Below are 26794 nucleotides of genomic sequence, written 5' to 3'. Positions count from 1 at the left end.
TCACCTCTCCTGGGAATGAATTGCCCTAAGATTTGCAATTTCCTTATGATAACGGTCAAGTGTACGCATAAATCGTTTATATTTTTTACGCGAAATTTTGAGCTGTCTTTTGTAAAGCTGGTGGTGGGGAACAACTTCTGGGTCACGTGAACGCAACAACATTGGAACGTATGCAATTGCATCTTGAGACTCGCTGAGGGTGACACCGATGTCATGAATCTCGTCTTCTAGAGTGTTGATTGTGTCGGATATTGCTTCAAGCTCGAGGGTGTTGAGGAATCTGTAAGTTTCTAAATGCTGACTGATTCCATCCTCAATATTATGGTAGAATCCTTGTTCTAGGGCTCCTTGGACATAAATCCTAAAACGACCGGTGCGCTGAGGTGTATTGACTTGTACCGCTGGTGAAGTTGGTACTCGGTCATGGAACGCCAGGGCCCGCAGCTCCGGAATGAGGGCGTGGTGCATGTGGTCACTGAAAGCTGGTATCATTATGCAGACTGATGTTGTGAAAAAGCGTCAGTCATTGGGACAAAAGTTGGAGATAAACGTTGAATGATGTTGGATCCCTGACCAATTAAAGATCTCAATAACCAAGAGATGACCTTGGGCTCAAGTGAGGACGTCACGCTGTTCGAACAGGTTAGGATGATCTCGAAATTTTGATCAGCCTTTTCATGGGCTTTGTAATTCATTTGAGTCCAGTCTTTCAAAGGGCTCTATATTTCATTTCAGAGAGAATAAAGAGCTGATTCAACTCTGAAAGGGACAACACCAGTGGGGCAGACATACATGTCAATCTTCCATGATCATCATCGAAGATGTTAGAATTTTTGTTATTGGTGGGACTCGTTACGTGGTGCTTATGATGCTGGTATGTCACTTGCATAGGCCTTTCTAGAGGCAACTAAAGGACCAATATATGTAAAAGTCTCTTGTCAAGCAGCAAAGCCAATGGTTTGATAGTATCATGGTGTCTCGACGTGCTTTATAGCGTAGCTGTCCACTGAACAGGAATCACACTCCACTACGGGCATAGTTTTACACTTGTCTTCTAGGTTTTAAAAAGGTGTCAACACGATCTTCATTGTTTGGTTCTTTAGTCATCTGCGAACTTCGTAGAACTTATGTATGAGATCACGCAACAATCAAAGTGTAAAAGCTGCTTTGTCCGTCTCATTTAACTCTACCTTGCAGTCCTTTTTTCCTTCGAATGAATTTGAAAACCTTTGAGCTGATCTGCTGCTTACTCCTCGTCACATCAATTTACCCTCATACCCAACCCTCAGTCATGAGTCACTCGTTTTCCCATGATTCCCCCTTTCCATCCGTCCCGGATTTCATAACTAGTCAAGAAGAGCAACCGCGTTACGTTCGAGAAGAACCTTTGGGGGCCACGGCTTTCTCGGGAATGGATGAATACAAGGAAGGGTATGACTATTCCCAACCGTGTTCAAGGCGGAGAAATGCTAAGAGTGTTCGACTATGTGTCACTGCAAGTGGAAAATCCAGGAAATGTGACAGAGGCAGGGTGGCCAACGTGAGATGTGATGCACGAATATCTCATTCAACACTTCGAAAATTCAAGCCGACATTTCGAAGACCATCAAGCCCCCCCCAGAACGACCAGTTGCTCAGAATATTCGAAGAGCTGGTAGGTACTCTTACTTCTTTGTTTTGGTTCAGACTTGTTGGAATTAATTATATCTTCGATAGATGTTTCAGGTATGGAAATGGCCTCTCTATTTCAAATTGATCCTCAAGAACACGGGGCGGCGAGAGCGGAGGGTCCACTGGAAACTGGGCAAGGTAATACCCATGGTACGCTATCCTTTAGTCATAGATTTGGTATGGATACGCTATATCTTGGAACTAAAATACCACTGTCAGTTGCCGCACGCATCAAAAAATGGCAGTCCATCGTCAAACATGCCGGGGTGGATTGGGGTCTCACCAATGAATCTCATGGCACCAGAGAGGTACCAAGGAAGCGGGGGAGGGAAGATGAATTTTTGTCCGAAGAAGGCAATCTACGATCACCAGTGAAGAAAATAGTCATTAGAACACAGGCGTCGGCTGGTGAGCAATGGAAAGATCAGTCTCGAGGCAAGTTGTTTCTAGAGGAGAACGCTGCTCAACTAACTGGGGAAGAGGCGAACTGGAACTTAGAGGAAGGCAAGAGTTCTGATGCAACCTCTGATATCTGGGGTGAAGTAATTCCAAGCCCATTTGATGGAAAGTTTATCATAGAGAAATTGAAAACGCAAGCCAACGATATGGAGAAGTTTATAGCTAAAAAAACCAAGGATATTGCCGGATTGATCCCAAAGGGTGATAATTTTACAGGCTTTTTAGGTATTTGGAATGATATGCGGGATAAGTTCAAAGCTTACAAGGGAGAAGTCAAGCTTATCGTCAAACCTCTTGAAGGCCAATGAACTATATGTACTTTTGGTATCTTGAAACTCATTGGTACTTCCATTTTCAAATAATTGTCTTTCTGATTTCATTTTGAAATGTGCGGCTTTGTGATCTTTTTCTCTGGTTTCTTTTTGAATCGGAGATTTTCATGGAGGTGTGTGTTGCAAATCTCCACCCCATGTGCGCTTATTCTATTTCGCCTCCAAACCACTAGTACCTTGCCTTTGTACTTCATGTCTCGGCCTTTTCTATGCTACTCCCCGATAAGTATGTTGTGAAATTTGAGAAATGTCATCAAAGACCACAAAGGGAGAGGTAGTCGAACATATTGAGAATACCCAATATAATATCAGCACAGATTTGGATTCACTGAAGATATGTTAATCAGGAAAACAGTGTTATTCTATGACTGCATATTTTCTCTGTGTTTGCCCATCAAACTGCTATGATTTTGAAGTAGGATGAGATTGATTACTTAAAAATATTCAGACCTACGATGTCTGGTACGTAGATGGTCATACTTCATTATTCGGACCTGTGCTGCCTAAAAATGAAGTCAAAAGTGGGATATACTTAGAACCTCGTAACCTGCGGTGTCTAGACTAGTTTAGTACGCAGGTTCGAAGTAGGATGTAATATTCAAACCTATAGCATTCGATGTGTAGGTTCGAAGTAAGATCATCCTACTTTGAACTTGCCTAGTAGAAACTACAAGTTTGAAGTAGGATGTAACATTCGAACCTGTGGCATTCGATATGTAGGTTCGAAGCAAGATCATCCTACTTCAAACTTGCCTAGTAGAAACTACAAGTTCGAAGTACATCAGCGATGTCTGGTGATACAATACAATTATCAGCTGTTGCGACTTGGGAAAGGGTCTTTTTACCAATTCAAAGTCTTTGAACATTTAAATGTTTATCATGATCATCCATTGCATGTACAAACAAATCAAGTATTGTTTTGAGATAATACATGAAGATAACAAAAGACATTTTGACTAAGAAAAACACAAAAAGTGAGAAAAGAAATTCTATCAAGAGTTGAAAAGGAAAATCAGAGAGTTTCCTCGCAAAAAAACTTGCTCATATTTATAATCAGGGTGGTTGGCTGCTTGATTCCAAAGCATCCTTCTGGGGTATCCCAAGCTACCCCTTGAGCCACAAGCTCATCAACTTGGACCAGATCCTTTTTTTTGGAAGAGGTGTACAAGACAGTCATTCTGGCATTTTGCCAATTGTCAAGACCATGCTTTGCTTTCTCAGAAGCTCTCAGCTTGGAGAATCGGAGAATTTCAAACCATAACTGCGCCTTCGGATGTCCTTGTGACCCAGGGCTTGTGACAAATATCTCATTGATTTGTCCCCACCGATACTTCATTGGACGGCATAGATCTTTAGACTCATACATAACAATGCTATTTCCCTGGTGATGATCCCAGGTTGAGTAGAATATGTCGCCATGTTTGACCGTTTTTCTTTGGTTCACCATACGTCCTAGCAATATCAGATGTGATGGAGGCAGTGGTGTTTTGTAAATTCGACTAGCCACAACAACATCCCCGCATCCCAGCTCTTTCATACGGCGTGCAAGATTTTCATGAGTGTCGTAGTCCAAGGTCTCTGCTTTCTTTTCATTGTAGTCATAGACGAGCTCAGCGTGTACAGGAATGCCCGTTTGGGCCTTGTATCCAGAGGTGCTACCTCGTGGCGTCCCACTGGGCTGCAATAACTCCAAGATACTCGCAGCAATGTCTGTTGGAAGAGCTTCACATATAATTTTCACAACTGGCCGCAGGTTTTGCTCTAGGGTAAACTTCCTGAGTCTTGTCAATTCGCGTGAATCTACCATACTTTCGTCAGTTCAGTCAAAATCTGTCAGTTGATTGATCTTATAAACTTACTAGGATGATTATTATTTGGAATTTTAGCTAGTTTGCCATTAAGTCTCTCGAACAACCATGCACTCCAGCATGGTGTGGGCCCAAACCGTTGAATGCATTCGGGGAGATGCAGTGCCATGTGATGATTAGGTAGGACAGAAAGTGAAGTGTAAAGTTTAGAATATCCATTTTGATAGCTTCGCAGGTGGTATTGAAGGGATCTGATATTGCGTTCAGTCACTTCCAATCTCCAAACAATGTTCAATACACTTATAAGATGTAGGACATTGCGCACGAAGTTGTGATCTGTAAATTTTGTAGCATTGCCGTCCTTGTGCAAGACAGAAATTATTGCAGGAATCATCATGACTTGGTAGAGAATCACCCACTCATCGGCCTTCAATTTTCCACCCTTCCGTGTACCCACAGTGCTAGGCACACGTCCAACCCAGGAAGGAAGGCGTATATTTTTTGTGATATCTTGCAACGTAGCTAGGTTTTGAGCATCATCAAAAAGCTTCCAACCAAGTTCGTCGTCACAAGCATCTTCACAGTCAGAAAAGTCTTCATCCAATTCTTCATCTTCTGAAGAGATTGCTGTCTGCTCTTGCGTGGCTTGATCATCCGTGGGTGATGTCGCAGGACAAGATTGGTTTCCTAAGTTCATGTCTTCGAAGGCAGACAACAATTTGTCATTGCTCTCTGCTGATAGATGTCTTGGAGTTGGCGGTGGAGATGAGGATCCCATTTCTGGTCCTGGGGTTGCTGATGCTGCGTTATCGAAGCCCTCTTCCATATAGATGTCTGAGGCTACCGACTCCGTATCCAATTCTACTACTTCGCTAGCATCCGCGTTCTTCTGATCTTCAGGAGATTCTGGGTCAGACTTCATGCCAAAGGCCCTCGTCCCATGGTTTTTGAGAATACCAAGGAAGACATTGTGCATCGGCTCTACAATGGTGTGTCTAAGAGGATCAAAATACGGAAGCTCCCATAAGACAGAGTACCGCACGCCGTATTCAGCAAATATGTCATTGCGTTCTTGTATTGTTTTTGCATCTCTCCACCTCAAAGCCTGTTCGCGGAGTGTATGTGTGCACCTTTGTAGTTCTTTCGGAATCCGTAATAAATGTATTTCGTCCTTTCCAAGTAGACACAGCGAGCACAGATGCCGGTTCGATGAATGGCCTGCCATTCCCAAAACCTTTCGTATTGCGGGAAGATCACAGATGATGGGACCTAGCATTGCACGGACAATTCTTCCATGACTAGGATACTTGGCTGTCAAAGAAAGCTTGACACCCTTCCATAGGGCCTTGAGTTTGTGGACTAGAGGCGCCAGCACATGGTTAATTTGATCTACATTTGGTTCGGAAGGACCAGGGGTCAAGCCCACCAAAAATATGTTCTCTTGAGAGGAACGAATCTCTGGTGGCAGATTCAAGCAAATCATAGCAATAGTCCCCAGAGAGATTTGTTTTGATGCAGCCTTGTTTCCATCTGGATTAAACCAATCCACATTTAAAGCGAAAACCAGATTCCCGGGGGACAAAGTAAATCGCTTGCCATCTTCCCCACAAAGCAAGTGCCACATTGAAGCATCCCGCACATCCTTCATCATTGGGCCTCGTGTTTCCCAATTATCATCGTTCCATTCCAGCAAGTCCTCGATCCCAGGTCGATTCAAAAAGCGAGCTAACCAGTCAGTAGAAGATACGGTTGAAAAGAGCCGACATGGTTTCGTGGTTGTCCCATCTTGATCACCTGGCTTGTTTGGAAGCGGCTCTGAACATACACGGCTTCTAGGAGTAGCTTGATACGTGCAAAACTTCGGGATATTATCCTCGTAGTACAGCTTGAAGCATTTCGGACAGCACACTGTTCTACGGATCTTGGGTTCGATTCTTAGTCCATCGAGGCACGTACTCATAGTCTTAGGTAAATTGATATGCGAAGACGTTCTATCAGTGTTGAAGCTGGAGACTACGCCTATGACATGCAAGCAAATCGTGGCCGCCTTGACACTGATGTTTTTGATGATGTGTAAACATGTGATCATAAGGAAGTAAGCGAGGTCAGAAGGCTTCCAACGTCGAAATGTGTCGTAGTATGTTGGACTGTAGATGCCTGCTTGTCAGAAAATCAACACTTCAACAAAAATCAATATAAAACCCCAATTCAAGACCAGAAGAGGAAACAAGCTTGAATCTATTATTGGCCCGTCCCATGATGGTTGAAAGTGGCTTTCTGTGACTTTAAAATTGGTAGGCGTTGTATGTAAGTCTGAAGAAGGAAGCGGCGAACTCTCTGTCGAAGACTTTTGGGGATCTTGTGATGGTGATTGTGTATCTGTCAAATCTGTGCTCTCAGACTCTGAAGTAGACAAAAATTAAGAATTTAATAAGGGAAAGGTCTACACACCTGAGATATCGAAGGACAAAGAGGCTTTTTGGGTCGTGTGGGTGATTCGTGTGGCAAAGCCTTTGACATGTTTTTTGTGATTTGCCGGTCTCCAGAGTGTTCCGTATACTTGGTCATTTGTCTGGGGATGTTGGTAGGCGTTTTTTTGACAGTCGGTACAGTGGCAGGGTATCAAGGTCGGCATTCGCATCTTGCAATCCTTTACGCTCTTGGGTGATAAGGCTCGATGAGTCGATGAATACTCCTAATGTGACTTGAAGTGGAGAAGTGTTCGATATATGTACGAAGATTGATAGGGTGACATGCAGCCCGTTGAAATGAAATACGCATCTGAGCTACGCATCCTCAGAAGAAAACGACTATTTCGAGGATGAAGAAATGCTGAAGATCACAAAGGCGCCATCATGAGTATAACACTTTCGAAAAATTGCTGATCAATGAAAAGTCTCCAGACCACAAAAGCTGCTTACTACGTGAAGTACCTCTAGTTTTCAAGGGAGGATATGTGCTGAGTCTCAGTAGTTTTGAGGGTTGAGTTACTACTTAGCCCTTAGGACTGTAACGCAAGCCGCTCGAAGCCGTTTCCATGAGCAAGTCTGAGTGTTCCTTGCGACTGAGGCGTCCCAGTTGTCCCAGTTGTTTACATATTACTTAAGGACCTTGTTGCGTAGGTGCTTCAAGTTCCAGCATCCTCCTTTGAATCAGTGCCAGGCAGAACTTCTTTCACCATGTCCGTCGTAGAACAAAAGAAATCCCACCCATGGGTCAGCTCTCCTCAGAATGACCAAAAACATACGCACAGGATACTGTCGGTAAAGCCGACCATCAAAAAAACAACAGACGCGAAACAACAAGGTCACACAATCACACCGTGGCAGAGACCAGATATCTTTATCGCCTTCGATTCGAAGGCGAAACAAATTTATATCTACCAGCGTGTTGAGGTCCACCAAGCCCGTTTGCACATTAGTATGTATCACAGATATCTTTCAAGACAAGGCCGTCTGCTGATTTCAGTTTTAATGTATTCACAGAATCTATCATCCATTGTATGGTTGTCGTGTTGTTTTATGTGTTGGCATCACTGGAAGAGGCAAATCCAACCAATAGTGGTTGTATATTATTGGTAGTCCTTCTTTTGATACACTTGTACCTTCTCTGATCAGTTATCTTATGGGCGAGTTATAATCATGTCTCTTTTTTGTATCCTAACTTTCATCATCTAATATCTGTTTTGTTAGATTTATACATTTCTTTCTCAACAAAAAATTAGTTATACTGTCATACTTAGTAGTATTAAGAAAGTTTTATTTCCCCACCGTCACTCTCATTAGGATTATATTTGGTTGTAGTGCAACCCCATAGGGCGCAAGGGTTTACCAAATTTATTTCTATCTCATGTCTATAGGTCACAAATTATTTCAGACTCCAGAAGTTGTTGTGTGTTATAATTTTATTTGAAGAATTTTGACCAAAGCAAAAGAGCCAAAGAGCCAAAACCGATTCCAGTTCTTTAATACAATCAGGCTTATGTTGAGTATTTCTCCTGTTAGGATGTGGTGTCAAGTAAACTAGTACGTACTGCTTAAATAAAACAGGCAGCCAATATATTTGGAAAGACACACAACAAAAAGAATACATACAAGTTAAGATGCAAATAAATGAAAAATATGTAGTTCAAATTGAACCATATTGAGAATGAAATTTCTTTATTCTTCAAATGCCACGTTGTTCAACAAAGCTTAACCCACATTCACATCTATAAGATACGACGGTCTTGCACTATTGACTTGAGATGGAGGAAAATTCAGGCCCTTCATCTCAAGTCAGCACTTTCCATGCCCACTGCTTGCTTTTCCTTGCTGATACGTAGATTACGTGATAAGGGTCAAAGTGAGGTGTATTTTATGCGCCATCATGTGGGCGGATCTGTGGATAAACCACTGTTGAATGAGTGGACTTAAATCCAGTTACAACTCATGTTTGTTTGGGGTGAATTGGAATGTAACCTTTTCCAACTCATCACTGCCTCATCCAAGCAAGATCCAAATCCATGGAAATCCACTCTCAAGAATTTTCTCTGCATGGCACAAACTTGAGGCTGTATGTACATCTTCCAGAAAGAGAAATCTGGCCCTATACGGTCTTAAGACAACTGGGGTGAGATCATTTCCTCTCCTTTCACAGCTCAGCAGGGTCTACTTATCATCAGGATGGAAAGAGCTATCACCGGTGAGAGCTATGTATCTTCTAGCTTGACCCAGACATACACAAGAAAACAAGCATATGTAGAACCAAATTGAAACCTTTACATCATAGTATTCCTTAAACCTCATCTACTACAAAAAACTATTTTATAACTGAACCCAGATAGATATACACGAGATAAAAAAGCATAGGTATGACCATATCAAAACTTGGAAAACAGCATAGATATGACCGTGTCGTAACTCCTACCTCATAGCATCTCTCGGAACCTCATCTAATATGAACATAAACTACTATTTTATATCTTGAACTAGCTTTCCACCAGGGAAAAAAGTATAGGTACAGCCGCTTCGAAATCTTTACGCATTCAGAGTTCAACAAGACAGGCTATCTTGGCCCGAATGAATGTAGAGTATGATCAGGCATAGGCATAAAAAATAGAAGACAGAAGTCCTATCTAAGCTAATGAAGGGGGGGAAATTAAAACATGGAAGATTTGGTTAGCTTTGTGGACATTGCGTACAGCAGATCGGTAATCATCAGATTGATTATTATCACGATCTTCATCTTTGTAGAAATTCTGACCTCTAAGACTGATTTGATTCAAATTAAAGTCCATCTCCTCACCAGTATTTTAGATAACAAATTCTACTTCAAATTGGTATGTTATAGCTTTTTTTCTTCCTCTTATTAGTACACTCACATCTGAACCTAAATCTTCCTTCGCTTGCTTTAGACACAGTATGCCAAGACTTATTCAAAAGATTCAAACGCTTGGTGGTAAATTCGTCAAGAAACTCCATCGACCTGATTGTAAGCTCATTTCCACTTGGAACAGATATACCTGATCATCTAATACGGTACTCTCTCCAGTTTTGAAACATTCGAAGAGCCCATCCAGACCAATTGTTCCGATGGAAAGCGTTCTACGTGTTCTACCAAGGCCAATGGACAAGAAGCTTTTGGTCCCGAATTATGATGGTGCCGCTCTAGTGAATTCTGAACGTGATGATCAAAACTTACTCATGGAGCATATTGTGCTTGGAGATCATACCTTGAATTCTAGCAACTGTAGTATTTCGAACACTATTCCTGATTTGTCATCTTCTGGGACTTATATTGAAAGAGAGTCGAATGAATCTTCTGCATAACCACTGCATCCATTCAAGCGTTCTCTTAACAACGTAGATGGGTCCAAAGGTAAGCCTCATTCTTCTTCATTGGAGCTCTACTGATGAAAAAATATAATTACTCCAGATAGGGTCATTACTAAGCGTGCAAAGATTTCAAGTGATTCTTACAGATATAAGGAGGTCTTGCAACTTATACAAGGTCTGCATATGAATGTGAAAGACATGTTTTATGGTCAGTCTTTCAATACTATAACTTATTCAATGACAAGATTGCTGACTGGAAAATACCAGGCAAAGTGGCTGGGATCGATGAAGATACGCCAATGGGTATTAAATACAATTTTGTATGCAATCGCATGAAGAGAACACTTGAACTCATTGATTATGTCTTTCGGGAGCTAGCTTTAGATGATGAGGATTCTATCATGTATGATGCAGCTGATGTTTTATCCTAATTTATCCTGAGTATATATACATATCAATTTGTAGATGTTTCCTCTTTGAGTTTATTATTCCTCCTGTGGAGTTGGTCACCTCCTTTGTATGTCTGAGAAAATATTTTAGAATTAGGAATCATGAAGCTGGAAGTTAACATCGAAGCTGAAGTTTGAACTTCAAGCTTCCAAATTTCACAGATTGAATGTTCGGTATTCCAGTACCCCTTATCAGGACTGGGTTTGAATCCCCATCCTGCTGATTAAGAGATAAGAGAATGTCAATCAGGGAAGCACTTTACGGAAAGACTCAAAAAGGTGACCAATTTCCATGGTTCTGACTTGAAAAAAGGAACCGCCACAAAAAGCTCAACGCTGGTAGACGAGGCCAAACGTCGACCAAACCGTCAACCAGCCTAACAAGTGAACCATATCAATGCTTTTCATCCAGATTTGAGGAGCAAACTCCAAGTCTGTGGCAATTACGAGCTGAGATTTTTTTAGTCGCCAATGCTACTTCTGCCAATAGATATTGACATTCCGAGACATGAGTTCGAACCTTGTGGATGGAATTTATTTCTTCCAATTACAGTATCAAACGCCCAAGCTCATCCCAAAGCGGAGGTTTGAACTTTATAGCTTCCCTAAGGGCAACTTCCAACTTCCAACTTCAACTTCGAACTTCGGACTACGAACTTCGAACTTCGAGCTTACTTTCATGATGAAGTGTTCTGTTTATCAGTGCCCAGGATTTTGGTTCTCCCTCTCATCCATCTCTCATAGAAACAAAGGAGCAATCACACAACAAATGTATCTTGCTCCCCGATAGTTGCTTTTCTTACAAATAGATTTTCAAATGGAAAATTCAAGCATAGAGCTCCGTTTCCGAGTTGGTATGTGTATGGAAAAGTGTGGGCCATCTTTTTCTGTCTTGAGTTGAATAAACAAAATAGAATGATATAAGTATAAAATACCCAAAAGAATAAAATGAGATCACAAAAATGCATCATGAATAAGGCCTTTGCGAACTTCAGATTCAGCGGGTCTAGGCTCTCTGACCTAAGGTCGAGACCTGTCTTTCCTTGAAGCACTGACATCAAAAGAAATTGTCTATCGACAAGGGAGTGGAAGCTTTGAATTTATCGGATTGCAGTTTCTGACTGTATTACTGTAAACACTGCCACCAATACGTCACCCGTTGTGGATAGGGTAGTACCAGCACAGCAGGCAGATTCCACGATACGCAGACGGCATTGTGAGAGGGATACATAGTGAGAAAACATACCGTGGTTCAAGGACACTTTGAAGTAGGGATGGTCCTACTTCCAACCTCCAGGGTCTACTATGCACCTTCAAAGCGGAGTGGTATTATCAGAAAGTTGTACTTTCCTTTACGCTCAGCTTTTGGTTCCTACGCGGGTCATACGAATCTCAAAAATTGTCTAAGCGGTGGGCCTTTTTTCCATTGCGTAGACAAATCCTCCAGGGGCGAACGGCGTAGCCCTTAGAGGGTCATAAACGCACCTGCACAAACACTTAGTTTCTTTCCATCCAGATCAAATGGTGAGAATGTCTTGAGATACTTAGAAGCATGATTCAATAATGATCTGCCCAGCGTGTCGACATGCTAGCACAGATCTATGACAAAACTGAGATGTGATTTAGTAGAACACCGAGAGCAAAACTGAGGCAGTCAGTTTGATGAGCTCAGCGATCGGTTTCAGTACTATCATGCCATTCATTGCGGGGGCTCTGAGTTGATCAGCTCATCAATCAACAGTTGAGAGAGAATGCTTGATGCCAAAAACTTCATTCAAGGAAGTAACAATGGGGTTCCTGAGATACGACTGAGTAGAAAGTGAAAGTGCTCAACAAGAAGAGGTATTTAGAGGTATTTACCTGTTATAAAAGACCATATATCAGATCTACATACTCTTGAATACGATTCCATACCCGGACATCAAAACGAAACACACTCCAACCTATCAACATTTCGAATACATTGAAGTCAAGGTATACTCCCTACCAGACGGCCAGGTAAATAATGCTTTACCTCTATCGAGCTTGCTGGATGTACATACATAGTCTGACCCCGGATGTCTTCGGTTTGAACAAATTCTAATGGGAAGTCAAGATGAATTCGAAGCTCAACAGATGTTTGATACTCTGCACTCTTCGAGCGATCATTTTGCTAGATGGTGTGCTCATCAAGACTTACCAAATGATATCTCATGCACTTCGGTCATTGCACGCACAAGCATGGATGTTCTGGCAACAACAATTGGCACCACTACCAACTACTACCAAACATCATCTATGCGTAACAACAGAGCATCATTTTCTGAAGTATTATGGCCTGACGGCCATGGACGGTTTCTGTGACACGCTATCCACAATCACAATTGGGGTAACTCTGGCTATCTGTTTTGCAGCTTGGACACGCTTTTGGTTGCTTCCAACTTCGAAGATGCTGTTATCAGAAGCTTGAGCTTTCAGCCAAGCCTTCAAGGCTTAATTTTTTAAAAAACGAACCGAAAAAATACATACAAAAGACCTGCTACAAATAAGGTGCTAGGGCGGAAGAAGGAAGATCAAATTTGTAAAAAATACCTTTCATATGTTTTGTTGATGATGAGGATGTTGAATGTAGGATAATTTTAATACTAAAGCCAGTTGGACCAGCAGCGAGTTTATGCACATGATATAGCCTAAAAAAAGTTCTGTGAGAGATCTATAACGCCCCCTGCAAGCACTCTTTCAGATCCCCATATCGCCAAGTGCCAGTCATGCTTTTTGGCTAAGACCACGTGAGTTTTGGTTTCTATACACAAATGAAACCAATAACGGAGCATATTATTCAGCTATACATCTTAGCAAGTATTATACGGTGCCGAAGGTGTGACCCTTAGCGATAACTTCCAGCTGAGTTGCACGATTAGGCTAGAATTTCGAAAAGTTTGGCAATGCTGTCAAATCGACATCAGCATATTTAAAAACTTATTCTTGGAGGTTTCTATCTTGGTTTTCTCCTATATAACTCCCACTACGATGAGCCTACTATTGGTAGAGATTAGCCTGACGGTGGCCGAGTATAAACCAAATTTTCACTATGCATAAGTTACAAGTGATCAACTAAAGCACATTGGGTTGGCGAGAATCATCTTCTGTCATCAATAAATACATCAATAGAGCCATAAAAGCTAACATTAAACCTGTGCGCATTGATATACAAGTTTGATGGGGCGGACATGCATGCTCTGCTGGGAAATCCAAGGTATCTTCCATCAGTATACAGATTGTTGCAAATGATTGGTTTATACCCGTCTACAAAGTTCTCACCTTCAGCCAATTTCATCAGTTTTTCCTCTTTTAATTCCTTATGTAAGATATGCTCTGAAAAAAGAGCGATTAATTCAGCTCTGACCATCACCGATTAACAAATGTCAAACCAATCACCTTTTGTGTTCCTGGTATGAAATTCATATTCCATTTTAGATTTGACAGTATCTTTTCAGTCTTGTGTTGCTCTTGCAAGACCTCTTCATACTTGATGTAAATTTGGTTCTGTGCGTCTACCCAAAAATCATGATATGAAAGATAGGTAATTAATATCTCTATCTGATATCATTCTTAGACTCAGAGGACTTACCTCTTGCAGCTTGTAATACTTCATCCACTTTCACTTTGAATTCCAGAAGTCGTGAAGCAGTGACTTTTTCCAGTTGAATTTGGTGTTCATGGAATGCTAACAAAGGAGAAGCTTTTGTGTGAGATTTCATGACATGATTTGGTGAAGTGAGGTAATTCAATCATACCTTTGGTCTTCTGAGACAGTTTAGTGAGCGCCTCTTTTGTATACCAACCCTGCTGTCGAACTGCTTCCTGTAACCTTGCTTCGACATCTTTAGACTCCTCTACAGGCGTGTGATAAGCACTAATCCAAATGCAGTGCTTGTCTGAGAGTGAAAGAGATGTGGAGATGATAAGCATACATAGGCACAGGTATATTGGTGGAAGATACTGGCCTTGTGCTCTTGCTAACGCCCCTGCAAGCTGCGTGTTTTCTTCCCACAAGTGCTCATATTTTTCCTCAAGTTCACTCTTCAGATTATCAAAGTTTTTTATCAGCCTTGTGATCAGTCTTTGAGTTCCCCGATTGCGTGAATCCATGTCTTCTTGTTGCAAAGAGATATTTCCTATCTGTTCGATTGTCCATGTCCTATGTTCTTGAAGCTCCTGGAACAAGCGATTGATGTGAGAGTCGCGTCCTTTCCCTTCATCCTGTAAACCCCTGACATCGCTGTACAGTCGATGGAACTCCTCAACATCCCGGCCGTCATGTTGAGATCCTATTACTCTTCGCTCATCACGTCTGTGTCGTGGTGCCAAGGGTCTGCTGAATGAAGCGTAACACTGTGAACCACTCTCCGCATCCATGTCGGGGCGTGTTCTACATTCGTGAAGCTTGTCAAATAGTCGATTGAGGTGAGAGTCAGATTCTTTCGCTTCATTTGAGTGGAGGGAGTCAACATTCCGGTGATTGCGAGTATGACCAGATACGCTTCTCTCAACATGTCTGTGACTTGATGCTAAGGGTATGTGAGAAGGAGCAGAACATTGATCATCGCTCACCAAATCCATGTCGAGATGCTAAGGCTTAGAGAGAGCAGATGGCTGATGATTGATTTCCTTGCATCAATCACAGAGGGTCTTATTGTGCACGTATGCTCTGGCTCTCAAAGACTCGGATTCGGGTTTCAATTTTGCATAGGATAAGTCTGGTTCAGTCACTACGGGAACAGGGAAACAGAAGAACATTGCGAGCGGATGTTCTGTAGCCCTGTTGAGGCGGGCCATGTCAATCAGGGAAGCACTTTACGGGAGGACTCAAAAAGGTGACCAAGTTACATGCTACTGACTCAAAAGAAGAACCACTATAAAAAGCTCAACGCTGGTAGACGAGGCCAAACGTCGACCAAACCGTCAACCAGCCTAACAAGTGAACCATATCAATGCTTTTCATCCAGATTTGAGGAGCAAACTCCAAGTCTGTGGCAATTACGGGCTGAGATTGTTTTAGTCGCCAATGCTACTTCTGCCAATAGATATTGACATTCCGAGACGTGAGTTCGAACCTTGTGGATGGAATTTATTTCTTCCAATTACAGTATCAAACGCCCAAGCTCATCCCAAAGCGGAGGTTCGAACTTTATAGCTTCCCCAAGGGCAACTTCCAACTTCGAACTTCGAACCTCGATCATTGAAGTTCGAGTTCGCCTTGTCATATATAGGTGAAGATTTCAAAGTGCCAAGTCTCGAACTCAAGCTTTAAGCTTGAAGTTTTGAACTTTGAATCTCACATTCGAACTTCAGGTCTGAGCTTCGAGTTTCAAACTTTGAAACACAAATTGTAAGAGAAGCAACTACCAGAAAGCAAGATACATTGGAAAACAATGTTGTGTGATTAGAGATATGGATCACTTTACCAGAGAAATGACTTTGCGTAGCTTGGATAATTTTTAATTGAGAACATCTCTTCACAGAATAAGTAAAAAGCAAAAATAAATTTGATAGCAGAGACAAGAAAACATCAGACCCAAGTTCATAGGGTCGGTAGGAACTGAGACTTTTTGGCAGGATAGCCATCATGAAAGAGATAGAAACAGATTCTCCAGGACAAATTCCTTCATTTCGAGACCATCCATATCTTTCTTGTCAAGCGAGCGTAGCCACACTTCATTGTAGCAATCTTTTGGTAGGCCTGCGGGCCATCGTGACTTGCCCCCTTCAGGTCGGTGGTTTGAAAGAATATGTTTCGCCGGTTTCCTTCCTGGTCGCTTTGGGCATTCATCTTGCCTCATCTTTTGGTACGCTCTATCAATGTTTTCCACGAGGGAGGTAGCCAGAGAGCTTCGCCATATAGGAGTATGCCTCACGCGATCTTCGTTTAACACGTCCTCGTCTGACTCGTCTGATGAACACAGTTGCTCATCTTCAAAGAGGCCACTGAATCTTGAGAATGGTGAGTCCTCAGGTGGCTCACAAACTTCCTTCCTTCGAATTGCAAGCTAAAAAAGTTGATAGAAAGAATAAGTCTTGTACTGAAACGTATCCAAATTTCAATACGGGAGCGTACTCGTAAACGTCTTTGTTGCTGGCGGTCTCGTTTTTGAGACAACTCAAGTGCATCTATTTGATTCTTATACTTTCTCATATTTTTCAAGCGGTACTCAATATGTTCTTTCATCAGTTTCATTATACGATGTGGGTCATGATTCACAACGTGGTACTCTTGACCTGCATATGCCCTGTTAAATGTATCCGTGCAGAATGCAAGAACCCGTCGATTCCAGTCGTCTGCTTTCACATCTCTAGCAATGCTTGAGCCAATATAAGGAAGACTGTACTGCTGAAGTCTACGCCGAAAGTATGGATGCATACCCTTCACAGTCAGTTCCATCTCTTCGATTTTCCAAGTTGGTTGAAGTTGGTCGGGTCTGATGAGGTTTCGAACAGCTTCACCAAGTGGCGCAGTCTTGTAGTCCACCGTCAGCTCTGGTAGATTTTCAAGATCTTCAAGTGTTGGGCATTTTGGAAAGTCTGCTTTACACCGATCCACCCCTGCCATGAGTCGAAAATGCTTCTGCACCTGGCCGGCCTGTGCCAAACAAACTGTCAGTGTTAGATCCTCAATATCAAAGATGAATTCATTGAAGGAGTTACTGTTTGTTCATCAGCCTCTTTTACTTGCGGAGACATCAAAAGTCTTTCCTGCCGAAGGCTCAGACCCTTTGGTTTTTTTGGTGTTATGCTAGATCTCCTCCATTTGTTTGACTTTCTTGAGGCAGGTGTTAGCCGGGGTTGCGAGCTAAATGTTTGAACATTTGGATTCTCCAAGCTAGTTCTAGTGGGACCCTTGATATCTGTTGGAGTTTGTGAATTCGATGGATGATTTGCCAGGTTGTTGTGCATGGATTGTGATTCGGTTTCGAGAAACGTCGTATGTTGACTGTTTCCAGCAGAATTGGGTATCTCGGTCTTGAGTTGACAAAGCAGAGCTGTCAACACTGATTCTGTTTCATTTGATATCATGCATGAGGAACTACGAAGGTACTTACACCCGAAGTGAGTGTACCTGCTGTTCTCACCTCTACCTGGCAATCTCTTCGTTCACCTGGCACTTCCCCCAAGGATGATTGCAAGGAGCCAGACTGTCTGTTGTCCGCCCCTTCACAATGTTCATCCAGAGAGCTTACGGCAGTCACATCAATATCCTAGAATTGAGAATTTTATTCTTTTCAGTTAATTGCATCCATTTTGACAGCAATCTCACCTAAATTCCGGGAAAACTCTCTTTTTATAGGTGAAGATATATGATGTATGAGAAGATTGTCACTTACTTGAAGAATTGGTAAATTTCCACCGCCAATCAAAGGTGCTTCGAAGTTTGACACTTGTCTTTGAGAGTCTGCCTCTGTAGATATCTGAAGACCGACTGGGTGTCTTTGGGTGGAAAAAGAAAGGTCAGTAGACATCTTGATTATAGCTTTGGCTTGCTCTGAGATCTGCCTACGATTCTCCTCTTCGCGAGATCGGAGGTTCTCAATTTGGACTCGCAAATTTTACGAAACCTGTCAGAGGATGGTGACTTCAGAATGAAATTGAGAATGTAAAGTAGGATGATTATGACTATACATCATGTAATTCAGAAGCTTTCTCTTTTCCTGATGTTCTTGCGATGGTGATGGCTATCCATTTCTCGACTTGATCATCTATCGTTTGTCTGAACGTTGAAAATCTGCTATTGAATTCTTTTTCAAGGTCCAATTTGGGTTCTTCAGACTCTAAGACTTCACTTTGATGACCTCTCCTTTCTGCTGACTTTTGATAGATAAAACTTTTGCTCAATAACCTTGCAGTCTGGAGGAGAGGGGACAACATACGCATACATTGGAATGATTCCTGTCTTCTACCATCGCCTTAATTAAGTTTAACATTTGTTCTTGAAACTTTGCAAACTTTTTGGCATCTATCGCTTCACGCTGGGCTTCAGCTTCCGCAGAGAAAAGAGATGATTCAACAGCAGAGACCCTTTGTTCCAGAAGATCTTCGGCCTTCAATATTCATTGAACATGCAGACTCATCAGCGGGATAGCTCAGAGAGAGCCAGTAGATAGGGGTAAAACTTGCAACAAATAGGTAGGACTCACTCCGTCAATCTCTGTATCATCGCCTGTGCTCTTGAGGGGTGATATCCTTGGGATATATTCCAATAGTTCCACCTTTTGAGAGTATTGTTCTACAGTATTTTGCTGTTTATGCATAGTACTTTCAAGTGCCTGCACTGTTGCTCTCAACGCTTGAATTTCCGAAGCCAGAATGTCATCTTCAGTGTTTGTCATAGTCACATCATGTGATGCGTTTTGGTTTGATAGCTCTTGGTGTAGAGTGACAATTTCTTTGTGGACGAGCTTAGCCATATATCTACGATCTTCTTCTCTTGCACCGGCCATCATCTCTTGTTGAGCTTGCAATAAAATTTCAACTTGATTAAAAATTCTTCCGATCATCTGCTGTTCCTGAGCAATCAATTTCTGAAAGATATGTTACAGTCAGGAGTCCAGTAGTAGAATGTTTAGGAAATATTGGCAAGAAAAGAGGTAGCAAGTAAAAAAAGTATGCAACCTCTTTGAACGTTTTCACTACTGCATTCGGATTCGTCTTTATAAGATTGTTGCATGCAGGCACTGGGCCTATACCCAAAAGATGCGACTTGACTGCTTCATCCTCGAGAATATCCAGCTTAGCATCAACTTCTTGAAGTCTTTGTTCTAACCCTTTGATCGTCAAAAGGAGAGTCTGTATGTTGTTGCTTTCGTGTTCTCCATCAGATATTTTCTTGTAGGGTGGAAAGTTTGATATCAAGGAGATTGGTCAGAGTGAATGTCAACTAGACAAAATTGTATGTGCAAATCAAACCTTTCTTAGGACCTCAATCCCCTCTTTACATCTTTCAAGATCATCGCACCATAAATCATGTGGTCGAGGTATGATGCCAACTTCATTGTTTGGTGCCTGTTGAGCCTTTCTCCTCAGAGATTTCAATATCACCGCTTTTATTTCATTGATCTGAAATCAGAACTGACCATGCTACCTGAAGGATTTTTCAGCTTCTTTGCTATGTGTTCCATTTGTGTGAGTACCATTCCCATCATGACCTGAACAAGACAAGCTAGTTAGCCAAAGAATCTTCCTAGGACAATTGGTTTGTTGACTCACCTCATTGTCAAGAACTTTTTTTCCCAGAGCTAAGACATGCACGTGTTGATCCATGACTCCTCGAAGCGCGTTTCCTGGACAAAATGCTCTTAGTATAGGTATAGCTTATGAGACGCGAACTAGAAGAAAAAGTGGGGTGTGGGGTTATTTTGGCTATAGGTGAAGATTGTGAGAAAGTAGCTTGATGATTTGGAAGCGATGGCTAGTCTATGATGCTGGGAAACAGAAGCACCCACCAAGAAAGAATAAAATCCTTATATAGAGTCACAGCCCTTTCCATTATCGTATTACTGTAACGTTCAAACTTCGCTTGCTCAACCCGTAGCTCAGGATTTCTTTGGCTCACCCAGGACAACGTAACTCCGTATCCTGAGTTATAGACAATGTCCTGAGGTTAGAAAGTCTTTATCATTCTTGAGGCACTGACATCAAAGGAACTCTATCAACAAAGAGATCCAAAAAAGAAAGTAAACTTCTGAGCGGGAGTGGGACTGAGGCCTTCGAATTTATCGGATTGTAGTTGCTGAGTGGATCACTGTCAACACTGGCCCCGATAGGTCACCCGTCGTGAATAGGGTAATGCAGTACCAGCACAGCAGAAACATTCCACAATACGCAGACGGCAGTGTGGACATAGCCGATGATCCATTACGCACAGGGGCTTACATAAGCCCACCAAGAGGTAGTGAGAAAAAACGCCAAGCTTCAGGAACTTAACGCAGGCTGGTACAAACCAGCTTGACTCCATCCCACTTCGAATCTGGGAAGTCTGATATGTCACTTTGAAGTAGGAATGTTCCTACTTCAAACCTCCGGGGTCTAGTATGCACATTCAAAGTGAAATGATATTTTCAGAAAGCTGTAGTTTCCTTTACACAGAGCTTTTGGTTTCTACGCGGGTCATTCTTCCGGATCTCAAAGGTTGTCTACGCGGTACAAAAGAGACGACATGCAATGAGCGTAGGGCCCTTATTGGGTCACAAAAGCGTAGCTTCTGTTACACAGAGCTTTTTGTTCTCACGCGGGTCATAAAGACTCACCGTGTAGACAAAAGCTCCCGTCGCGTATAGCGTAGGGGAGCTTAGGCTTCTTCAGCGGGTGAAAAAAGCGTAGTGAGCCTTTTCTTAAACTTTGCTGATTTTGTTCATGACCATCACATACATGAAATTCGAGGTTTTTTGGAGAACATTTGGAAGACTAATGAAACCAATGCCTCAGGAAACTAACATCACAAAGATCATGGTCATCGAAGCTTAGCTGATTGAACGTGAGCACTGCGATCAGGAAAGGGTCCCCATGACAGGAACAAATACTGAGGACTCATGGCATTGCGCCTTTTTAACCACTGAGTATCTATAAGTTTGACATGGTATTCAGACGAGGTTCAAACAGCCTTTCCTCATAAATACCTATCATCTGTGCGAGGAACACGCTTGTCTCCGCATCACGTCATCCGAATCAATTTCCTCGTATGACTTCCTCCAAAGTAGCTTCACACATCACTTTATCTCCCAAACCCCACTATATCGTTTGATCCAGAAAGAAATGGCCAGCAGGAAGTCAAGTCCTTATCACTTGCCATGCGATGGCTGCATTTCCAAAGTTTCGACTCACAAGAGACGTGTTGTCCAACAACCCAAGACCAATCAAAACTCAACCCTCAGATTATCTGAAATGTCCGAAAGACCTCCAAAGAATGTGAAGGGTACGGGTTGTCTAACTCTCACTTATGAAGCTGGTTCCTATTACTTACAAAAAATTCCCACAGTGATGCTATGGCGAAGTGCATTTCGTTCAATATTGACCCATCTCAATATCATGGCAATCGTAGCTATATGGCTTGCTGGTCAATATCCAACAGGATGTTTTTCAGAATCTCTGAAACACTGGACTCCCGAATTTCTACCAAGTGCATGGGGAAACGTGTGTTTTGCGTGTCAAGGAAGTCTGAAGACCTGGCTCAGAATTTCTGCACCTGAGTCTTTTTGCCTGGAGGTATTGCACAAATTTTTAATGATAGTATTTGTTTTCTTCCAATGAATGTGTTACATATGTATCGGATAATTTAAATTTTTACATTTGCTGAGCTAGGCTAGGGTATAATTTGTTGATTCCCTCTCATTAGATTATTCAATCTCCTATTATCTGTTGTATCTTTGAGACCTGACCTATCTGCCTTCTTTTGGGGCAAACTGTTGTGCGTCGAGTAACTGGCCAACTTATACTCTCTGAAATAATAAGGTGCTGGAGTAGATGGTTCTTAATAAAAGATATCACGTCATATGAATTTCCTCTGACTGATAATCCGGCAAAGGGTTTAAAGTTTTCGGAAAAGTTCGAAAAGTTAAAGTTCAAACAGTTCAAACAGTTCAAACTTTTCGAAAAGACGCGACATCCATTCCATGTAAAAATTGAGGTGTAGAGTAGCATACATTACAAAATTATGAAGGCGGCTCCATAATTTTGACTGAATCAAGGCCGGTGGAGAGAGAAATAACAGGAAGAAAACAAATCAGACCTTCAAAAAGATACGCTAAGAAATGAGAACATTCAAAAAACATGAGAGATAATATAGTGGACCTCATAAAAGATACAAGAAAAAATAAGCCGAAGATTGTCTGATTGAAGAATAGACCTCAGAAAAGATAAAGACATGAGGAGCAGATTGCCCGATTCTTCTAGATGGACAGAGATTCTGTGAGAACCCATATTCCCTAGTTCCACCGAGACACTGTTGAAATCTTCTCACACCTACGACCGGGTATTAGTCACATGCACTTCTAATCTAAATGTTACAACCGTTTCTGTCCAGACTAAGAAGAAGGACAAGGGTAAACAAGATCGTGTATTGTAGTCAAGAGAATTTTCTTTTGTACGTTTCATTAATGATGGCTAGATGAGCCTTTTTTATAAGCCATCGAACCATGCCCTGATGAACCAGAAGAGATTGATGGCAGCTGCTGCCAAAAGTGCACCAAACTTCCAATCAAGGCGAAAAGATTCCTCATAGCAGACGTTTGTGAGCGGGATGGGAGGAGCTCGCTTTTGAGTTTTACTTGTAAACGCTTCTGCCTCTTTCAAGTTTTGAGAGTCAAAGGATACATGGCGCTGGTTGGCTGTGCTTGTGTTGTAATCAGAGCAGGTGTCCAACTGGGCATGATGCGAGCCAGGAATGGGAATTGAGGATGTAGACGGATTCGGAGCATTTTTGGAAGCCTGACTTATTTCCTGAGTGGAGGAGAAGGTATTCGGCAAGGGATGATGCGAGTGTAGGTCAAACTTCTCCGGATTGATAGCCATACTGGAGAGGTCATTTCGGAAAGGATTACTTGTAGAAGTGCCTCGAACAGAGCGTCGTCAAACACTTAAATTGGCTCTCCCTTCCTTATCGGAAGGTGATGCTACCTCGTATGAGCTTTCTTGTGGGCAGATGGGCGTAGCGGCTCTTGCATGTAAGGGTGAAGAAGATCGCTCAGTCGAAGGGGTACGGCTTAGAGTGGCAGAAGATGCAACAGGTAAATACGTTGGCTTTGGGTTAGGGGTTGCGGCTCTTGCGTGTAAGGAGGGTGAAGAAGATCGCTTGGTTGAAGGTGTACGGCTTAGAGTGGCAGAAGATGCAACAGGTAAATGTGTTGGTGTTGGACATCTCTTTCTTTCAAATTTGACATCACTCAGATCGGTCACTACGGGCAATTCAGAGGGTCAGTACTAATGACGATGACAAGATCGTTCTCAGAGGCACTCACACCCGTAGACTGGGCGAGCAGGGCCGCAATACGCGTGATGCCTGGTGTTGAGGGTGTGCTTACGAACTCCGGTCAGGTTCAACCCCTTACAGTCTTGGCAAGGTTTTCCTTTGCTGGTAGGATTGAAACATGTAGGAAGATGGGGACATTCGTAAGCGACGTTGTTTCCTCCTTTACGAGCCGACATAATTTTGGTATGAGAATCCTTTGGTACAATTGTCTTCAAGGGGAGGCAGCTTGGGAGCTTGGTGATAAGTTGAGTGTATTCGAATTGTTCAGACTTTGAGTTTGAGGTTTGGGATCATTAGTTTTCCGGAGTGTGGAGTTGGGTGAGTTATGTAAAGCGGCACTGCAGTTGGTTTGACCCAAGCCAAGATTACTCAACCTCTTGGGTATTGTGCGGACTAAGGACAATGACTATCCTTTGTTGCTGACAGTTAAACAACATGATTTGTTTGTATATTGTTTTGACCATTTTAATCCAGTTGATTACAAACCAAACGTCAAATATCACCCCCTTTTCCAACCTGAAGGAGAGGCGCATATATATTCAATGCAATCGGTGTAAGTATCTTCACAGGAAGACTATCAAGCAAAAATACACTTTACAGAAGCCTAAGAAGAGTTGAGTGGATTTCTTCATTGATTTGACTCGTCTCCTTCCCTTTATTTCCTTCTGTCTCCTTTGCTTTTAGATGTGATCATATTCAAGCATATTTATATTGCTTCTGTTCTCATTAGGTTACATATTCAAAGGGGCCATATTCAAAGCTCTCGTTATCGAACCTTTAGTTCAACGTGTTCAGAGCGCGGGTTGTTGCAAACGCGTTGCGCTAGTAGGCTTTTGTGTATAGGCATCTGTAGGCATGAATGACCTAGTGGCTCTAAAGGGCTGATAGCTTTTGAAAAAAACCATTGGACTTGAGATTATACGCACATGTCCCTGAGTAGCAAAAAAAGGGAGAAAGCAAAGAAAAAATCCAGTCTTTATTACCCAACATAAAAAAAGATTCAATGTATCACGCGCTACGCAGTTCTCATCCTACATTAAAAAAACGAAATGAAATGATTAAGAGACATTACAAGAATGAGAAATTTCACTAGAAAATATATAAATAAAGTCCAAGTTATGTTTTGGTAAAGGTAGATACATGCTGGCTTTCAATCAATTGGCTGTCCGTGTATCCTCACCCAATATATGCATGTAAATTGAGAGTTCCCGTAATTTGAAATGACTTTGAACAGCACTTTTTTATAAAGCAAAGGATGTGGTTTCTTGATTTCGAAGGTTTGTAAGGGTGAAATGGGACTGGAGATGCTGTATACTCCTTTGAACAAAAGGGTATCGCTCGGCAATTGACTCTGGTCATCACTTAGTCCCCAAAGTTCGAATTCTCTAGGTGCAGCGGTGATGTCGTTTTGCGCTAATTGCGTTCCGATGTGCTCAATTGACATGGCCGTGATGTCGATGCTGCGACTGAGACCTATGCCTAGCTGTCCTGATGATCCCACCAGAGGCCAACAGTTTCCAACTGAACCATCACCCTTCAGTGTGATCTCTGGTAAAGTCGTGTGCTTGCTGAATACGCCTAGCATTGGGGGCCAAGGTAGGTGCCGTCTCCACGTGTTAGACTGAATAAAGGAGTTCGAAGTCAAGGAATGAATCACAGAGCCTCCGGTGTGCAGAAACGCAAAGTCTCTGGGCCCATCCCGGTCCTTGGTACACTGCGTGAAAGCTTTGCGTGCCATGTAGGTTGTTTTTAATTCCAAATCTTCTGAGGAAGGACAATCGCCTGTAACTCGTCCAAGCTGAGTGCTTTCCCAATTTGTTACCTGATTCTCCTCAGCGGTTGTTTTCTTTCCATCCATAGGTACGTGAACTTCATCCGTCTCGGCGTGGGAGTAAGTGTCATCCTGTCCGGGTTGTAGGTCGTCAAACTTGACATTTTTGGTTGCTTCATCTGCGTAGTAGGGAAACTCTCTCGTGAATGCTGCTCCTCCATGATCGGCGAAGTTGCCGTGCACGTATCAAAGCCCTTCCACAGAAGCTGAGATGCTGATGCAAGGTTGAGCTGTCAGTCGTACTCGCATGGACAGGAGATCACCCTCCGCTTTCCTTATATGTCGATCAAGAAGATGCATTCGCCCGCATGTAGCTGTATGAGATGAGTCGAATAAGCCTCTAACATGTATATGCAAAGACCAATCAAAGAAATGTGCTGACTTAGCGAAAGAATTATTAACAAGAGAACATGCAGCGAGGGGGCGTGTCGCGAAATTTCAGTGACAGCTCTCCTAGCTCTTAACCCAGCGCTACGACCAAAACTGAGAGGTTCATCTTTGCCCAACCTCATTTCATGGCACACCTCCAGGCTTGGCATCACAGACGATTGTTGAGTTGATTATGAAAAATTGGCTTCGTCGAGCTTGAAGTGTGGAGAACGAAGGGAATAGAAGTCACAAGTTGGATTTGATATGTTTTGACCATTGAAGTTGTAGACAGATATATATATACCGTCAATTAACGTGACAGACGTGCTGAGTTCGTGAGCTCCGTTTCCCAGACTGAACCATCATGATTCTGCGTAGCTCATGATGAGACGTCTTCCGGTTTAAAGCCAAGACATACGCGCCTTTGTGTGCAAGCGGCTCAGCCGAGAAGTGAACTGGAAGGATGTCACCTTCTACAAGTCTTTATCACCTCAGTACCTCAGTACCTCAGTTACGCTTGTTACGCATCAACGCTCAGAGCTCTCAAGAGCGTTTATGAAGGGGGATGATCCAAGGAATGAGACTTTTGGTCAGTGGCCAGCTCAATTGAGGCCTGAATTGTACTACTTTGCTCCACGCGCAGAGTAAGCTTCACTAAGCCCCTCACGAGCGCGTTTGACTTGTATCCTAGATGTGACATCTCAATTGCACCACCCCATCAAACTCTTACCGCCTCAACATTGCATACACTAACACCTGCTCTATCATCATCGCGAAAATAGATACGTTACCAGCTTACTCTGGGCCTGGGCTCCATTACGTTCAAGATGAGTTTTTCACCCGATCCGAGGACTCTTTGAATTGAATCAAGCAACGCGTCCACTTCATCCCGCTCCAAGAGATCATACAACGGTACACTGGAAGCCAAAACAACCAACACGTCAACACAAGTCTATCACTCAAACAAATGTCCCAAAGTGGGAAGTATGGTGGGTTTATCATATATTTGATGGAAAATCAGATGTCTTTGCTTCAGATGACCAATTTTAGCGCTTCTTAAAT

General features: G+C 42.4%; 5 protein-coding genes across 5 annotated transcripts; 2 read left to right on the top strand and 3 right to left on the bottom strand.

The window, feature by feature from the left end:
• MELLADRAFT_64002 (uncharacterized protein) lies at window positions 1-468 on the bottom strand (the record flags this gene model as incomplete). Its single annotated transcript, XM_007411030.1, has 1 exon — window positions 1-468. One exon carries the CDS (start codon window positions 466-468, stop codon window positions 1-3), a length of 468 nt encoding a protein of 155 aa, XP_007411092.1.
• Window positions 469-1291: 823 nt separating this feature from the next.
• MELLADRAFT_87866 (uncharacterized protein) lies at window positions 1292-2438 on the top strand (the record flags this gene model as incomplete). The annotated part of the gene is made up of 4 exons (XM_007411111.1): window positions 1292-1540; window positions 1603-1654; window positions 1726-1821; window positions 1891-2438. 4 exons carry the CDS (start codon window positions 1292-1294, stop codon window positions 2436-2438), a joined length of 945 nt encoding a protein of 314 aa, XP_007411173.1.
• A 1397-nt stretch (window positions 2439-3835) lies between these two features.
• On the bottom strand, window positions 3836-6911 carry MELLADRAFT_107438 (uncharacterized protein; the record flags this gene model as incomplete). The annotated part of the gene is made up of 5 exons (XM_007411029.1): window positions 3836-3961; window positions 4596-5159; window positions 6096-6427; window positions 6605-6673; window positions 6722-6911. 5 exons carry the CDS (start codon window positions 6909-6911, stop codon window positions 3836-3838), a joined length of 1281 nt encoding a protein of 426 aa, XP_007411091.1.
• Window positions 6912-16141: 9230 nt separating this feature from the next.
• Window positions 16142-19012, bottom strand: MELLADRAFT_87865 (uncharacterized protein; the record flags this gene model as incomplete). The annotated part of the gene is made up of 9 exons (XM_007411028.1): window positions 16142-16564; window positions 16633-17154; window positions 17220-17534; window positions 17615-17724; window positions 17830-17845; window positions 17897-18097; window positions 18192-18377; window positions 18446-18610; window positions 18707-19012. 9 exons carry the CDS (start codon window positions 19010-19012, stop codon window positions 16142-16144), a joined length of 2244 nt encoding a protein of 747 aa, XP_007411090.1.
• Window positions 19013-21320: 2308 nt separating this feature from the next.
• On the top strand, window positions 21321-21942 carry MELLADRAFT_107436 (uncharacterized protein; the record flags this gene model as incomplete). Its single annotated transcript, XM_007411112.1, has 2 exons — window positions 21321-21698; window positions 21901-21942. The coding sequence occupies 2 exons, from the start codon at window positions 21321-21323 to the stop codon at window positions 21940-21942; spliced, it is 420 nt and encodes a 139-aa protein (XP_007411174.1).
• Window positions 21943-26794: the final 4852 nt, after the last annotated feature.

Source organism: Melampsora larici-populina (assembly GCF_000204055.1).
Source record: "Melampsora larici-populina 98AG31 unplaced genomic scaffold MELLAscaffold_23, whole genome shotgun sequence".
NCBI lineage: Eukaryota > Fungi > Basidiomycota > Pucciniomycetes > Pucciniales > Melampsoraceae > Melampsora > Melampsora laricis-populina.
The sequence above is the reverse complement of the archived record's forward strand: the minus strand, read 5'-3'. Positions and strand labels throughout refer to the sequence as shown.